General features: G+C 41.4%; 1 protein-coding gene across 1 annotated transcript; it reads right to left on the bottom strand.

The window, feature by feature from the left end:
- Positions 1-1195: 1195 nt before the first annotated feature.
- On the bottom strand, positions 1196-13403 carry RBX1 (ring-box 1). Its single transcript, XM_061639240.1, has 5 exons — positions 13185-13403; positions 11642-11720; positions 4485-4555; positions 2612-2697; positions 1196-1365 (listed from the first exon to the last, which is right to left on the bottom strand). Exons 1-5 carry the CDS (start codon positions 13260-13262, stop codon positions 1353-1355), a joined length of 327 nt encoding a protein of 108 aa, XP_061495224.1. The 5' UTR covers positions 13263-13403; the 3' UTR covers positions 1196-1352.
- Positions 13404-17440: the final 4037 nt, after the last annotated feature.

Raw genomic sequence — 17440 nt, 5'->3', positions numbered from 1 at the left:
ACATAAAGGTGCTACAGGGTCATGCCTTTAGCTCTGCCCCTGACATTGTGCAGCTCCTCTTGGCCCCTTGCCAGTGCTATCTGCATGTTATGGGAATGTATGACAGGGGAAATCATGTGTAGGCTGCCCTGTGAGCTGCAACCCTATGTACATTTCAGAGACTTCCCTCTCTGGACAGCATTAGCAATATCATAGAGATATTGTGTGAACAGCCTCATTGTTCCTCCATGTTAACTGGAGGGAAACAGCCTGCCTGACCAGAGCTCAAGATGACTGCACATTATTGATAAGAATTTGAAGAAATCCCAGATAATTTGTATGGACATACTGAACACATTATCAAATTCAAGATGGCTACACCCCTAACCTCATAGGGAAACTCTGCCATTTTGTATTTATGCATGTACATTTTGTTACAACTCTTATTCTTAGACAGCTGTGAAAGTGCTGTATTGTTTATTATCCTGCTATTCAGGAAGCCAAAGCTTTTTATCGACTGTATTAATTTGATATATGGAACTTAAAATGCCCTCTGAAACAAACTGGGTAGTTTCAGAACTCAGTTGTGTCGAGCGTTGTATCCTTTAATGGGGATACTTTCAGGAAGTCAGTTTTGCTTTTGTAGAACGTAATAAAATATTTCCTGGCTGTTCCTACTTATTCCAGACTGAAAAATGTAAGAGAAAATTAACTTCTTGCGCTAAGGAATGTTATGTCCCTGCCATTGTTACATAATCAATAAAAAGGTATGAGAAAAACCAAAGTTCAGGTAGATTTACAATGAGATTTCTTTCTGGAATCCGATGTTGAAATAATTGGAAGTGCCCACCTCTGAAAGTATATGTAGTCATTTTTGGTGGAAGCAAAAGGAAACGTAGTTCTTCAAAATAGTACTGTAGATATGATTTTTACAAAATAGTGAAATGTCCATTTAACATAGTGACATGTCCAAAAAGGTTTTGGTAAGACCTTCTTCAGGAGCACTTCCCAAGAAACCAATTTCAATTAAAGCAACTGCTCTTGAAAAAAGTACCCCTGAAGTAATTCTTAACAAAATGCATTGCAAATGTCACTATGTTTTGAAGGCACAAGTGTGTGTAAAGTAAAAAGGTTCTTCAGAACATGAAAGTCTAACTACAAGAACCTTCTTAGCTTGACTATGCAAACTCAAGGAACAACTCATTATGACACTGGAGACCAACATGTTTTGTTTATTACAAGTCACAATAACTATTTTAAGGTGAAAACAAAAAGCAAGGTTAATGTAAATTAGGATACACAGACTCCATTAACCCAATCACAAGGTGAAACGCTTAGACAGAACAGCAAACTTGATGGTCTCCTCTGTCTTGCTAGTGTCCATACCTAGAAAGAAATGTATTTTCCTTTTAGAACTCAGCAGCAGTTATGTCAGTATGCAATCAGCTTTTAAAATACAAGCTCTGGAGCTGTCTCTCTGTAGGATCTATGGGATACCACCTGCAAACCTGGGGACCATCAGCTCTACATAGGATTTCAGAGACATGCCCATTCCACTTTTAAGTCTACTTGTTGATTCTGCCATTTCAACCAGCACGGAATAGACATCATGCCAATACCACATTTGGTTGCTGTCTAACTGCACTTGACCCAAAATATAACATGGACGGGTGCAGGATGTGCACAGGGCAGACCTTAAAGATTCAATGTGTAGATATGCAGAGATTCAATGTGTACCATAGGGCTGGGGAACTCTCTTTTGTTGCTGGACTACAACTCTCATCATCCCTAACTATTGACCATGTTGGCTGTGGCTCATGGGAGTTGGAGCACAACTGCTAGAGGGCCATAGGTTCCGCATCACAGCTCTAGCAGGCAAAGAGTCTTTGCTCCTGAACTAGATTTACCTGTCAAGTTTGCAGAATAAAGAGATGATTCAGCCTTATTAATTCATATAGTAAAGTGCTTTGAGAGGCAATGTTTAATAGTGGAAGCCTACATATATAAGTAAATAATGAACTGCAACACAGACAAGGTGGACAGTTTCCTGAGATGCTGCTTATTGCAAGCAATTCCACATGCTGCTTATTGCAAGCAATGGACTTGCACATGTCAGGTAACCTAACATCCCCTTGACCATAAACAGTCATGTGTTTAGCTGATCTAAATACAGCCTTAAGACTGAGACCATTAATTTAATACTACTACTGTTCTTAGGTTCTTCATAGCAGAGCAGTGCCCATCAAGCCAAGTTTTTGATTACAAATATTTTTTATTAACAACAGTGTGTCTTAAAAGAGACAGCACTAAACAGATCCACTGAGTTCTGTCAAGGGAATCTCAATACATATGGATTTGAAAACCTATTCTACTTATGCCATGATATGTAAATTAGGCTTTCGATCAATGTCACTTTTCTCTACTGTCTAAAGGGAAATTAAGAACTATGCTAACTTGCACTAGTTAATCTACATCGCTATAAGGCAGATGCAGTGGTAGTGGTAGGTGGGGCAGAGGTTCCAGTTTCAGAGTCAAAGCAAATTCTAACTATAATGAGAATGCCTGGCTCAAATTAAGGCATATACCATAGATGCTTTACTTCTCTTGCTAAAAAAAGCATAAGATAACTTACTTCTGGAATTCCCATTCTCGGTTGTCTAATGGACACACCTGCCGAGTCTTAAGCCAGCGGGAGATACAATGGAAGTGGAAAGCATGCTAACAAGAAAGAAAGCCCAAATTACTTAAAAAGCATGCTGTAAACTGTGTGTATTTCAATTTAGTAAAGTTATATTAGGAAGCAATGAGATGAACAGTAGAGAGCAGAAGAAAGTCAACATCCAGAACTGCAGAGCGGGAAACAGTTTCAGTGAGCACAACTGTAACAATAACCAGAGAAATTTATGAATTTTAACAAATCAAGAAGGAAAATGCTACATTGGTTTTCTGTATAGACCTGTGCTTGCTGCTCACAATAGAATTTCAGGCTACCAGGCTGCTAGGCTTTAACATGTATGCAAAGCAGCTTTCTACAGGGAAGGACAAGCTGGGAGATTGAAAGTGATGAAGACTTTCACAATGAAAAAGGACAAAACTTGTGTTCTCAGTACAGATACCCTTCTCTTCCTATAGTCACAAATTCCTGCTCTGTTATACGAGTCTACTTACTTTAATTCTATTCTTTTCATCTTTTCCCACCTTTTTGCCATATGCTAGAGTGGATATTTAAGCATATGTATGGGAACAGCATGCACTGAAAGAACCCCCTTTGCTGCAGTGCTGCAGTTTCACAGTCAACAAGGCAAGCTGTGTTTAAAACAAAGTACCTGCTTTCCTCAAATTGGAACAGCTGCAGTGAAAATAATAAAGGAAGCTCTAGCTGAGCATCTGGCTCCTTTAAGTATTCTCTTCAGAAGCTTTAAAGATTATGATCCTGCAGTGAACTTGTTTTTTAAAATATTGAAATGTTTGTACAGAATTGGGGCTTCTTCCATGTGAATTTTATAACAAGTGGGGTCTCACAACAAAATGTAATGTATTCCCAGTGTGGATGTGTTTCCTGAGCCTATGACGTTTGGAGAAAAAAAACCAAAAGCTAGCATCAAAGACAAGAAACCCCGCTCTAACTTGGGTCCGACTTCATGTGCAAATACATTTAAAGGTGCAACTAAGTCTGTATGCAAGCCAAAGAAGCATGAGGCTTCTGCATGCAAATGAGTGCTTGATTTTGTCTGAGAACATTTGAATAGATTGATCATTACTGCAAACTTGTAGGAATAAGGGATTTTTGTCTGGGAATTCAAACCATTGATTTCTATGGGCAGCTCTCACTTCCACATTTTGGGACATTTAAGAATAGCTTCTCAATGTGAACCAAACAGTGAGATGGTTCTCAACACCCTTTTTGTATCTCTCCCTTCCTCCCTCCGCAGCCACTCCATTCCATTCTCCCTCCCACCTGGTTTTCTGTTGTTTTCCCCAATAGTCAGTCACAGTTCCATGTCCACCGAGCATACTCTGTCCTCACTGAACTGCATTGTTTTTTCCCTAAATATTTTATTGTACATGTGCAAACCTCAGGGTTCTCCCAAGTCTGCAATATTTCCCTCTTGTGCATGGGTATTGCCATTTTGGCTAGATAAGTGTGGGCACTCTCCTCTGAAGACTGGACATGAAATCTAAGAGGATCAGGTAGGCTAAAGGCATCATGATTTTCATGACAGATCAATCTGCAAATCAGAGAAGTAGTGTCAATTAGTTTTCAGTCTAATAGTTAACCCAGTTAGGGTGTATCTGCCATCTTCATTTTTATTTTATTTCCATCCATATGTACTAGTTCATATCTCAGCCTTGTATTTCATTTGACCATTGCCTTCTCAAAGTCTTCACAACTTTAGTTCCAAAAACTTTGTTTCTAAATTAAAGATACTTCCAGATACTTTACTAATCTAATAATGAAAGTAGACGTGTCAGCCTTCACAATAGATGAAAAAGAGATTCCTTACATTACAGACACCCCATGCAACAGTGCATTCTTCAGAGGTAGCTGATGCTTGGTTAGCTTGACATTCTATGCCTGTGAGAACAAGAGTAAGATTAACATGGATTTGTAGCAACTGGTTCTAGTGACTGAAAAAATAAGGTGACAAAATACATCTGTGTCAAATGTGGATATTTCAGGACATCAGAAGGCAGCTGCATTGTGTGATGACAAGGAAAGTAATATGACATTTTTTATTCATTTTATTTATTTAAATATTTCTAAGCCACATTTCAAGACTATAGCCTTTCCAATGCAGCTCATATTTATAGAATGTCACCAAAAATATATTAAAAATATACAATACAATCCAAATTACTACAGAACAGGCAGTTTAAATAAGCCTAGTACAATAAAGACTAGTTCTTGAGTTTCCATCTTTGTTATACCATGACAGAAATGGCTGCAACATGACAAGTTCACAGAAGCCAGTTGACTGGGTGTACAGCAAGCTATATTGGTTCTCTTACTGTCCCCTAGGGATGGTGTAGAATATTCACAAAATCAGATCTGGTATCGAATTCTGGAATAATCCTCAAGTTTGTCTCATCAAACAGGCTCCCACTCTTTGCATGCGTTCATGGCTGTTAGTGACACTAATTTTTTTTAAAAAATCCACAGTGAAGATTACATAATTATTTATGTAATCTGCTACTGCTGCTGTATGCATTATATAAATATACAGCAGCATAAGGAATAATGGAGAAAATTATGTAATTTTTTGGAAAAAAACAACAAAAAAAGGGAGAACTGGGAATTGCAATTAATAGCGAAACACAATTTATGGTGAAAAGGAACTGGCAGCCCATTTGACAAATTGAAAAAAACGGAACGGAATCAGATAGCAAATCTCACCCCTACTGTCCAACACAGTGTTGATGCATAGATTCTCTCCCTCCATGACTGTGCTGGGACTGGAATAGGCCTCTGAGATCAGCATAGCTCGGAGAATTAAGTTGTCTGCCACAAGGCAAAATCCCTCATCCTCACTAGCTGTGCTGGGTAACATTCCTGGACTGAGCGTTATTGGAGGCAAAGGGTTGTATCCGACATTAGTCATACTCAAGAGTAGACGCACTGAAATTAATGGACATTAACTTAGGTCCATTACATTACACCTGGTCCATTACTCCAAGTAGAACTTAGCTTGATACGACCCAAAATGTCAGAAATGAGGCTCAGTTTAGACACCAGCCCCAGATAGTTACTGGAGAAGACTTTTGGTTATTTGGGGTGCAGAGCTGGGGCTATAACTCCTTCCCACCAGTAGTATACTGGGCATTAATATACAAGCTATAGAACAGTGCAGCAGCACTAAAGCCTTAAGTTTAGTATTTTGAGTATTTAGGTTAATCTAGGAGAGATGCCTCCCTAACACGCTAAGAATAGAAGAATTGTTATGCTAGTTCAGACTAAGGTCCATGTAGTCCAGCTGTCTGTTCCCAACAGTGACCAGTCAGATATTCCTGGAAACTCACAAGCACAGCATGATAGCAATTAAAACAAAAGATGTTTTAACATTTTAAAAAGAGTTTTTAAAAAAAAGTTTTTATTGTTTGCTGCCCTGGGCTCCCTTTGGGAGGAAGGGTGGGATATAAATTTAATAATAAATATATAAACCAACCATCCCTATTTGTTACCACAGCATCTAGTACTCAGAGGTGTATGGCCTCTGAACATGAAGTTCCATTTAGGCACTGTGGCTAATAGCTGTTGGACAGACATACCCTACACGAATTTGTCTAAAGCCCTTTTAAAGTTATCTGAGCTAGTATCCATCATTGTTATCATGTGGCAGTGAATTTCAAAAGTTACTGGAATTTCATAGTATTGGAACACATGAGTGTAGGACATCCTGGTGCTTCTCCTCATACATTCCTGGGGAAAGCTTAATAATAAGGACAAGATGACATGCCATATTTATTGCCAATTTTACTTAAGACCCTGTACAGTCACTCTTTAGAAGATCCAGCCATGGAAGAACCAGTACTGGGAGGGAAGACTATATTAGAATGTTTATTTCCTAGGCGTAACCGTTATCAGATGCCTGAATACCATGCACATAGGAAGGAACTTTGAAGTAACTAAAAGCTACAACAGTGGCTGGTGTATGTTCCACTCTAAACAAAAACTAATTGCTGTTGAAAAGCTATTTCTGGAAAAACATGCTTTATATTCAGACCTTTTTCTTATGACTTATTTTAGTGGTTTCTAGATATGTCAAATATATTCCTCTCCAATGATAGCATGAAGAGTTTCTAAACTATCTTATCAACAGTTCACAGTAATATGCTAAACAGTGAAGAAATATTTACACCATCCAAATATTTGCACATAGTTCTGATCAATTTAGCAATCTACCAAATACAACTTCTGCAATTCCCAAACTCAGGCCCTTAATTATTTTCCTGTGTTTTTATTATATTATGAGCTCTGGTTTCCGAAGCATTGGTTACTGAGAAATAAGTTATGTTATTCCATAAGTCGTGTTAACAACTGCAATATTTCTCAGTCTCTTAACCATGTTTACAAAATTAGTTTAGCAAGTAATGGATCGTAATATTTTGCTTAGGCAAAATAATTTATAGTAAAATTGAGAACTTTGTCAAGATTTTGACTGCATTTGCTAAATCACAGTTTAGTGTTACAAGAATGACCCACAGTGAGCATCAGACCTGCACTCTCCCCCCTTCCAAGACTGGCATGTTCCTCTTTCATATTTGATTGGAAAATGGAAATGGACTGCCTTCAAGTCGATCCCGATTTATGGCGACCCTATTAATAGGGTTTTCATGGTAAGCGGTATTCAGAGGTGGTTTACAATTGCCTTCCTCTGAGGCTGAAAAGCAGTGACTGGCCCAAGCTCACCCAGTGATCTTCATGGCTGTGTGGGGATTCGAACCCTGGTCTCCCACGTTGTAGTCCAAAACCTTAACCACTACACCATAACCACCTTAAATCAATCTTTGCTATCATTTGCTGAAACAAGTCAGCTTTATCAATTATGGCTTGACGCTGTCTTGCTTCAACAAACCATCATTAAGGTTAACCAATTTTTTTCTGGGTTTGAAATATCACAACAAGCTGAAGTTAATCTAAAATGGTAGCAAAAGCTACTAAACTCCTAATGGCCAAGCCTCGAGGGTGGATGCAGAAGCATGAAACTCACTGTGACTCATCCTCATAAAACAAGAGTATGGTTTACTGCCACCTTCCCCAACCTAGCACCCTCAAGATGTTTTGAACTACAACTCTCATCAGCTCACATCAGCATGCCAATGGTCAGGGAAGTTGTAGCCAAATATTTGGAGTGGCATCTGGTTGGAGACGGCTGCTTATTGTCCTGCCCAATCTCAAAGAACTCAGACACAGCTGTGTTTTTTCTGTTTATTGTAGTAAGAGACAGTTTTAATTCTGTGCACTTCATGAATCTACCTATGGCTTACTCGGAGCCCAGCATCTCCCTAAGACTAACTAGGCACAACTTCGTGGCACTAAGGTATTAACTCAGCAACTACTCCCCCCTCACTCAGCTTAAGTAAGGCTGGGTGGGCACCCTGCTTGCCCTGCTGGGTGCGCAGGTGAAGACTCTGTCTCAACTGTCTGTTGAATCTTCCAACACACTCACCTCCTGGTGTGAGGCAAAGGCGGAGCCTCCGTCACTGTCTCATCTTCCCCCTCCGAGGGAGGGCGGCTGCCTGTGGGAGATGCGGGCTCAGGGAGAGGGGAAGCACCAGGCTGGGAAACAACCAGCTGGTCAGAATGACTCTCCACAGGGGTATCTGGAGCTGCTGTGGCTGAACTGTCAAAGTGCAGAGCTAGGGCGCCTTCTCAGTCCCGCTCTTAAGTCCTCCTCCTCCTCTGCTTTGTTCTCATCTGTCCAACCCCCTCCAGCAGGGCTCATAACAGTTACGATGTTTAAATGAGGCCAGAACTAGCCATAATTCAATAGAAAAACTAAATGATTAGTATTGGTTGGAAGCACGTTAGGGTAGGTGAAAGCAACTCTGGATGTAAATTGGTCACAAATGTGACTGATGTGTGTCCTAGCTTCTTTTCCTAGTTTTTAAATCAACATTAAGCCAGAGTTCCCTAGTTTGGACATAATGGGGTAGTTTTGCTTAACACACACCAGGTATATACAGTGCCTTGGAAAAGTACTCAGATCCCTGACCAATGCTCTCTTATTATTGAATTACAAATGGTATATTGTAATTTTGTTCTGTATGATACTTTATTTTGAAAGACTGAAACTCAACATCAATTATAGTAAGGTGACATTGGTTTTATGTTGGGAAATGTTTGTAAGAAACACAAAAAACGGAAACATTTTGCTTGCATAAGTATTTAACCCCTGTGCTGTGGAAGCTCCTAGTTTACACGGATGAAAGAAATTGCTCTATTGAGGACACAATTACCTTACCATTGGCCTTCAGCTGTGAACCATTAAAGTTGCTATCACATTGTCAGGATGAAAACCCCACTGTTGAAGGATCATTGGTCAGGCTGTGGATATGAAGGAAAATGAAGACCAAAGAGCATTCTACAGAACTGAGAGATAATGTAATACAAATGCATAGATTAGGAAAAGGGTACAAAATAAAATCCAAGTGTTTGGATATCCCAGGGAGCATAGTTGGATCAATAATCAGGAAGTGGAAGCTGCATCCCACCACCCAGGCACAGCCAAGAAAAGGCCGTCCCTCAAAACAGTGCTCGAACAAGAAGGAGACTTGTGAGAGAAGCCACAGATAGGCCAACAATCACTTTGAAGGAGCTACTGAGTTAAGTGGCTGAGAGTGGAGTAATGGTACATCAGTCAACCATATCAAGAGCTCTGCACTGGCCTGTATGGGAGGGTGGCAAGAAAGAAGCCGTTACTCAAAAAGTACCATCTGAAAGCATGTCTGGAGTTTGCCAGAAAGCATGAGTGAGCCCCAGCTGCAATGTGGGAAAAGGTTTTGTGATCAGATGAGACCAAGACAGACCTTTATGGCCAAAACTCAAAGCGCTATGTGCGGCGCAAGCCTACCACTGCCCATGCTTCAAGACACACCATCCCTACAAGTGAAGTATGGTGGTGGCAGCATCATGCAGTGGAGATGCTTCTCATCATCAGGGACTAGGCATCTTGTTAAAACTGAAGGAAGAATGGATGGAGTAAAATACAGAGAAATACTACAAGAGAACCTGCTTCAGTCCACTAAGCTTGGGAGGAAATTCACTTTTCAGCAGGACAATAATCCCAAGCACAAGGCCAAAGGAACACTGGAGTGGCTCAAGAACAAAAAGGTGTTCAGTGGACAGTGTCCCAGTCAAAGTCCTGATATCAATACCATTGAGAACCTGTGGCGCTCTTTGAAAATTGCAGTCCACAAGCGACATCCAACCAACCTGAACGACTGGGAACGAATCTGCCAAGAAGAATGGGCCAAAATCCCTCTGACACTGTGTGCAAACCTGGAACATACCTACCCCAAAAAACCTAAAGCTGTTATTGCAGCAAAAGGTGGTTCTATCAAATATTAATGTGTGTGGGATGAATACTTATGCAAGCAACATTTTTTTGTATGTTTCTTACGAACATTTCCCAACATAAAACCAATGTCACCTTATAATAATTGATTTTGAGTTTCAGTGTTTCAAAATAAAATATCATACAGAATAAAATTACAATGTACCATTTGCAATTCAGTAACATGACAGCATTGATCAGGGGTCTGATTATTTTTGCAAGGCACTGTATACAGTGGGGAAAAGTTAGCTGCAACAGAGGAAATGAACTGCAAGAAATACAGTTAGTGGTATCTGTGACCATTCACAAAGCAGTTCTGATGATAACAAACATATTGGCATTAAGTTAATATATACACACAGTGAGAGAAACACCAGTTATCCCAACACAAACCACTCATGACAGAATTTAACTTCTTGATTGGTGTTAATTCTATAATTTGACTTTGAAGTTTCTTTGTTCAAGAATGACCGACCACCTTAAGGTCAGCAACAGAGTGACTTGCAGGACTGAATGTTCTACTGGTTTCTGAATATTGCCCTTTCTGACATAAAATTTGTGTACGTAAATTCACCATGAAAGGGATGACACCTGATTAGTTTCACACTGTATTACTTATCTTATAATACTTTTGTCACATGACAGATTGAGCTTACATATAGGTCTTGGGCTCAATATTTAAGTTCTCTACCAAAAAGAAATCGCATCTATATGGGCTAAACCCCTTTTAACATATGGCTGTTCCAAGTAACAGCTAGGGTCTTACCAAAAGTGGACAACCTCATAGTTTTCAAATTTTGCCTTAGAGAATTAGTACAAATGTAGGTTCTGGTAATCTGTCCCAGAAGTCCACAAATTTTGTCAGAGGTGGGCATCCATGTCCTCCAGTAAACACCCCTGTTCAGTATAAATAATTCCCCCCCCAGAAGATTTCTCCATACAATGCAGAAAATGACATTTATGCTGAATACAAGAGAACTACTCCCCACCAAATCCCAATATACGTGAAGAATTTAGGGGGCTGTGGAAACTCAACTCCTATACATCAGCAACAGTGATGGCAAGAATTGGATTGCTTCTCAATGTTAAGTGAAATATTTAGTCTGATACAGAGAAGATTCTTCTAGATGAAGAAGCCACTTGTTATTAAAATCAAGCAAGGTAATATACAAAGCCAAGACAATTCAAACAGCTGAAGAGCTTAATATAAAATAAAATCATTTATTTGGTATTTCTACAAAATCTTAGAGGCTAAATCCACTTTACAAACTCCCCCCTGCACATAGTCATGGTTTTTGCCATCACCTAAGGAAGTGTAGTTCAGTGAGGGGGTCTGAGAATCTAGAACACAGTTCTGAAGACTGTGACACCACAATTCCTAGGGTTCCTCAGGGGGAAGCCAGTAAAACTGGTTTAAGTTTACATTGCAGATATAGTCTTAACCGCTGCCCTAATTCCATCTCTGTAGCCTAACATCACAATTAATCAAGAGTCACTGAGGCAGCTGCCAAGGTATTTCCTTCATCATTTCCCTTCAACTTGCCAGAAGTATGCACAAACATAGTTACAGTGCCTACAACACCCTCCCTCTCTCTACAGGTACTTACATAGATCCATGATATGATTTCTGCAAATGGCACAGTTGTCAACTACGATGTCCCAAGCCCAAAGTGCAACTGCATTCCACTACAAGAAGAAAATACATTTCTCTTAAATGCACACCAACAGTTTATGAAAAAATCTACTTTCTCTATTTTTCCCAGTCATCCTGATTCAAATACTAACTTTTCAGCAATAGAATTAGGAATAGGATTACTCCACAACACCAGTATCAACACACAGTTATTTATTACATGTATACCCCACCAAGGATATCTAAGGAGCTCATCACACAAACAGGATGGTTTACTTAAGAGAAATTGTTTTGGACTTAATGAGAGATGGCTTTGGAATTCATTCAGTACTGTAGTCTATATGTTATCTATACATAGAGTTTTTAAAATAACAATTATACACAGCTGAATAAAGAGGAAGTACAATTTCACTGGCTGTTCTCAAACACTAATTAGTGCTTCCCATCCCCCCAATGGCATTTTACACTTTGTGGCCCTGATTACATTCTGCTATTTTCATAGAGTGCAAGTTAAACAAAGAAAGCACCCAATCGTCATATAACTATTCTCAATGCTCAGTGTTGAATTGTAACTCTTTCTGAACCTGGGTCATAATGATTATGTATGTGAAGGGCTACCCAGATTAATATATAGATTAATAAATATCTTGCACCTGCACCTACAGTATTAACAAGTTGAAGAAAATACTAGCTTGATTTTTCTGCACTGCTCCGTACAACTGAGGTTTTCCAGGAGTTCAAAATCCTAAATCAGCCCACATTGTTTTTGTTCCTATATATTAAAGTTGGTAGTTTGTCATTTTAAGATAAAATACAGGGTATTTGCATTGTTTGCCTTTCAGTCTTTTATTACTGGTTCCTTTTGTAAACATTTCAATGTCCTTTACTATGAGATTTTTGAAGAACTATTATTTCTCTGGAGACAGAGACATATATGCGTTGGCTAACATGGATTGCAGTCTTATAATTTTTATTCACTTCTTATTTTAGTTCAGGCCAATAAACGTAACCTTTTTTGTTGTTGATTACAACTGAGCCAGAAGACCCAGCTTCCTGACATATAATTTCTCCATGAGTCTCCAAATTTCGAAAGATGCGTATTCTGATAGATTCCCCCCCAACCCACACACGGACGAGCACTTTATTACAAGTAGCTCGAAGCAAAAGTAGAGTCAGGAATGACAACTCCCCCTCAAATGTCACGTGCGTTAAAGAAGTCCACAGAAACGAGCCCACCACTAAGCCCCCTGTCCTCCCCCTTCCACCATGGGCCAGGGAAACAAATCACTATTTACTAGTCACTCTGCCTTTCTCGTGTAACAACCGTTTCAGCCGTTGACCCACGACAACACAGATCACCCACAGAGCCCCACTCAGACACCTATCCCCGTACATAAAAAGAGAGGAAGAAATCAGTCACCAATAAGGATTAAACTCTCCTACATCTAGCCAATTTAATCAGTATCCTCCCTGCCGGCCGCGGATCCGAGTCTCGCTGGCCGTCATAGCCCTCTCACCTTCTTTACTTCAAAGCGCTTCTTGCCAGCACCGCTATTAGCCCCACTCGGAGTATCTACATCCATCGCAGCAGCCATTTTGGATAAGCCAGTCCCGGCAGACTACCCTCAGCGCGCATGCGCGTGATTGGGAACGCATCCGCGCGACATTTTCCCCTCTGCGTTGCTTTGCGCGCGCGCCTGCCCTCCGTGGCTGCCTCCCTCCTCTTTCTACCAACAGGTGTGTGCGAGGAGGGGTAGAGGGGCGGGGCCTCATCACGTGCCACCCACCTCTTAAAGGCGCTGGTCGGGCGGAGCCCGTTATGCAGGGCCTTGCGTCGTTTTGCCTTCGCTCTTCGCGAAGTTGCCCAGCCCAAACGGGGGAGGGGGAAAATGAGAGGAAGAGCCCAACCAAGGTTTATTTAAAGGGATACCCACGAATTATTCAAAGTCAGTTCCTCAGAAGTGAAAAAGGGCAAAAATTGCCACTCTGTACCCTCAAAGCCCGTAAATGCGGCGCCAGGGTTGCCTAATCCCTGAGCGGGGAGGCCTGAGCGTTGCCACTTCTTTTGGCCTATGTAAAATCACATCAGGTAACTCCAGTTCTTGAAGGGGGGGACACTGCTGGGCTCCCTCCTCATTGGTTCCATAAGCGGGCCCCTTTTTCTCTTATCGCTGCCCATCCATTCTCCCGCTGCGCTACAGCACAACTCTAATTAAGATGACTAATCCTTGCTAAACCTGTGGCGTAGCTGATCGCTCGAGAATCCATTATTAGCCTTTAGCATTGTATACAGCGCCACCCCCAACCCCCGCGCTTTGTCTTTAGCAAATCTGCAGCAAGCCCCTGTGCAAATCTGCAGCACGGGGCTATGAGACGTCCTGTGGATAACAGTGTGTGTATGTACTGCCTTCAAGTCGATTCCGACTTATGGCGACCCCATGAATAGGGTTTTCATGAGGCTGAGAGACAGTGACTGGCTCAAGGCCACCCAGTGAGCTTCATGGCTATGTGGGGATTCGAACCCTGGTCTCCCAGGTTGTAGTCCAACACCTTAACCACTGCACCACAGTGGCTCTCATGGATATGGTGAAAGGCCCTAAGTACAGTAATACTTAGGGCCTTTCAGCATATCCATGATTAAACGAACGTAAGCCCATCTAGTTTAACATTGGTTCCAAGAAAGTAAATGCTTAAGCCTGAAAGCATGCACAGCCCCATCCTGGGCATGTTGACTTGTGAGTAAGCCTCACTGAGTTCAACGGGGCTTGCGCTCTGGCATTACAGGTCCTGCATCAGACCCATCATTATTCACAATCTTGGTATAGGCAGACAATATATATTATTTATTTATTTATTTACTGCACTTGTATACCACCCCATAGCCGAAGCTCTCTGGGCGGTTTACAGCAATCAAAAACATTAAAACAAATATACAATTTAAAACACATACTTTTAAAACAATTTTAAACACAATTTTAAAATTCAAAACAATATAAAAACAATTTAAAACACATGCTAAAATGCCTGGGAGAAGAGGAAAGTCTTGACCTGGTGCCGAAAAGATAACAGTGTTGGCACCAGGCGCACCTCGTCAGGAAGATCATTCCATAATTTGGGGGCCACCACTGAGAAGGCCCTCTCCCTTGTTGCCACCCTCCGAGCTTCCCTTGGAGTAGGCACCCGAAGGAAGGCCTTTGATCTTGACCATTGTGTACGGGTGGGTTCATATCGGCAGAGGCGTTCCATCAGGTCCCAAGCTGTGTAAGGCTTTATAGGTCAAAACCAGCACCTTGAATTGAGCTCGGAAACATACAGGCAGCCAATGCAAGCGGACCAGAATTGGTTTTATATGTTCGGACTGTCTGGTCCCTGTTACCAATCTGGCTGCTGCATTTTGCACAAACTGCAGTTTCCGAACTGTCTTCAAAGGCAGCCCCACGTAGAGTGCATTGCAGTAATCTAATTTGGAGGTTACCAGAGCATGGACAACTGAAGCCAGGTTATCCCTGTCCAGATAGGGACATAGTTGGGCCACCAACCGAAGTTGGTAGAAGGCACTCCGTGCCACCAAGGCTACCTGAGCCTCAAGCGAGAGAGATGGTTCTAGGAGAACCCCCAAGCTACGAACCTCCTCCTTCAGGGGGAGTGCAACCCCATCCAGAACAGGTTGGACATCCACCATCTGGTCAGAAGAACCACCCACTCAGCATCTCAGTCTTGTCTGGATTGAGCCTCAGTTTATTAGCCCTCATCCAGTCCACTGTCGCAGCCAGGCACCGGTTCAGCACATTGACAGCCTCACCTGAAGAAGATGAAAAGGAGAAATAGAGCTGCGTGTCATCAGCATACTGATGGCAACGCACTCCAAAGCTCTGGATGACCGCACCCAACGGTTTTATGTAGATGTTGAACAGCGTGGGAGACAGAACTGACCCCTGCGGAACCCCATATTGGAGAGTCCAGGGTGCAGAGTAATGTTCCCCAAGCACCACCTTCTGGAGCCGACCCACCAAGTAGGAGTGGAACCACCGCAATGCAGTACCTCCCACGCCCAACTCAGCTAGTCTCCCCAGAAGGATACCATGGTTGATGGTATCGAAAGCCACTGAGAGATCAAGGAGAATCAAGAGTCACACTCCCCCGTCTCTCTCCCGACAAAGGTCATCATACAGGGCGACCAAGGCTGTTTCTGTGCCAAAACCAGGCCTGAAACCCAACTGAAATGGATCCAGATAATCGGTCTCATCCAAGAGTGTCTGGAGCTGGCCTGCAACCACTCATTCAAGGACCTTGCCCAGGAATGGAACATTTGCTACCAGCCTATAGTTATTAAGATTTTCTGGGTCCAGGGAGGGTCTCTTCAGGAGTGGTCTTACAACTGCCTCTTTCAGGCAGCCAGCGACCACCCCTCTCGCAGAGAGGCATTAATCACTTCCCTGGCCCAGTCGGCTGTTCCATCCCTGCTAGCTTTTATTAGCCAAGAAGGGCAAGGATCTAGCACAGAAGTGGTTGCACGAACCTGTCCAAACACTTTGTCAATGTCCTCAAGCTGCACCAAATGAATATTGAATGAAATCCTTAAATGGCTTAGTTGTGAGGGCAGCTTCTGCGCCCAGTTATATCCCTGAAATCTCAGGGTACTTCTAACTTGCACCACTGCATCGTAAATCACTTACCGTATATGCCTTCATGTTTTTATATCTGATGCAACAAAATATGCGCAACTGGTCTGGGTCCCAACCACAACAGATCAAACTCAAAAATACCACCACTACACTTACTATTGATGTTCCAAAGACAGGAGTCCTAGGCACACTTGCAATGAAGCACCATTTAACTCAGTGGGATTTCTCTCAGTATTCATAACATAGGGTTGGCTGGCATGGCTGATCTCTTTCTCCCTGCATTACCAGACTGTCCAAGAGAGTGTTTATGGCAGCATAACTGTGTGAGACTGTTTCAAATGTTACACATCTATAATTTCTGCATGTATATTTGTTGAAAATAGCTCTATGTTATATATGCTGCTTGACTATTAGTGCTGTAATCCAAGGTTGTAAGCAGGTACTTCCCTGGTCACCTGTAGAACTGAATCCAGTTGCTAGGAAAAAGTTGTCTTTATTTTCTCCAGTGCTGTGTCTACAATGTATCCATATTTTGGAAGATATGATCCATATTTTAGCATATGCTTTTTAAATTGTTTTTTTAAAAGTGTTTTTAAATTTGTATGTTTGTTTTTAATGTTTTTAATTGTTGTAAACCGCCCAGAGAGCTTCTGCTATGGGGCGGTATACAAATGTAATAAATAAATAAATAAATAAATAAATCAGTCAAACGAACCTGTATTTTTAAAAATTCTTGGCTGCTGCTAAAATAGGACATTCTTCTTCCCATAAGAAACAAACAGGACAACACTATAAATATAGAAAGTATTTAAGAATATTGTTTAATACACTTCTTTTCCAACCATTTACGCTTTAGTGCATAAAAAGGGATTTTGAATTCTAAGCTACACTTAACTCTTCCTAAAATTGCTTTTGAACTATAGTTTGTCATGTTTACCCATCTCACCTAAACTGCTACTTTCCAGGTATCAAAAACTATTCTAAAATGTACATAGTTTAGGCTGCAAACACTTACCTATTAAAGTCTGAGTAAATGTGCAGAGAATAGGCATGAATAGGAATTACTGATATGAGGAGGGCATTGGATAGAGGTGAATACACCTTCCTTGTCCTCCTGGACCTCTCAGCGGCTTTCGATACCGTTGACC

This window comes from Rhineura floridana, chromosome 8 (assembly GCF_030035675.1).
Source record: "Rhineura floridana isolate rRhiFlo1 chromosome 8, rRhiFlo1.hap2, whole genome shotgun sequence".
Lineage (NCBI taxonomy): Eukaryota > Metazoa > Chordata > Lepidosauria > Squamata > Rhineuridae > Rhineura > Rhineura floridana.
This window is presented reverse-complemented; position numbering and strand designations above follow the sequence as displayed.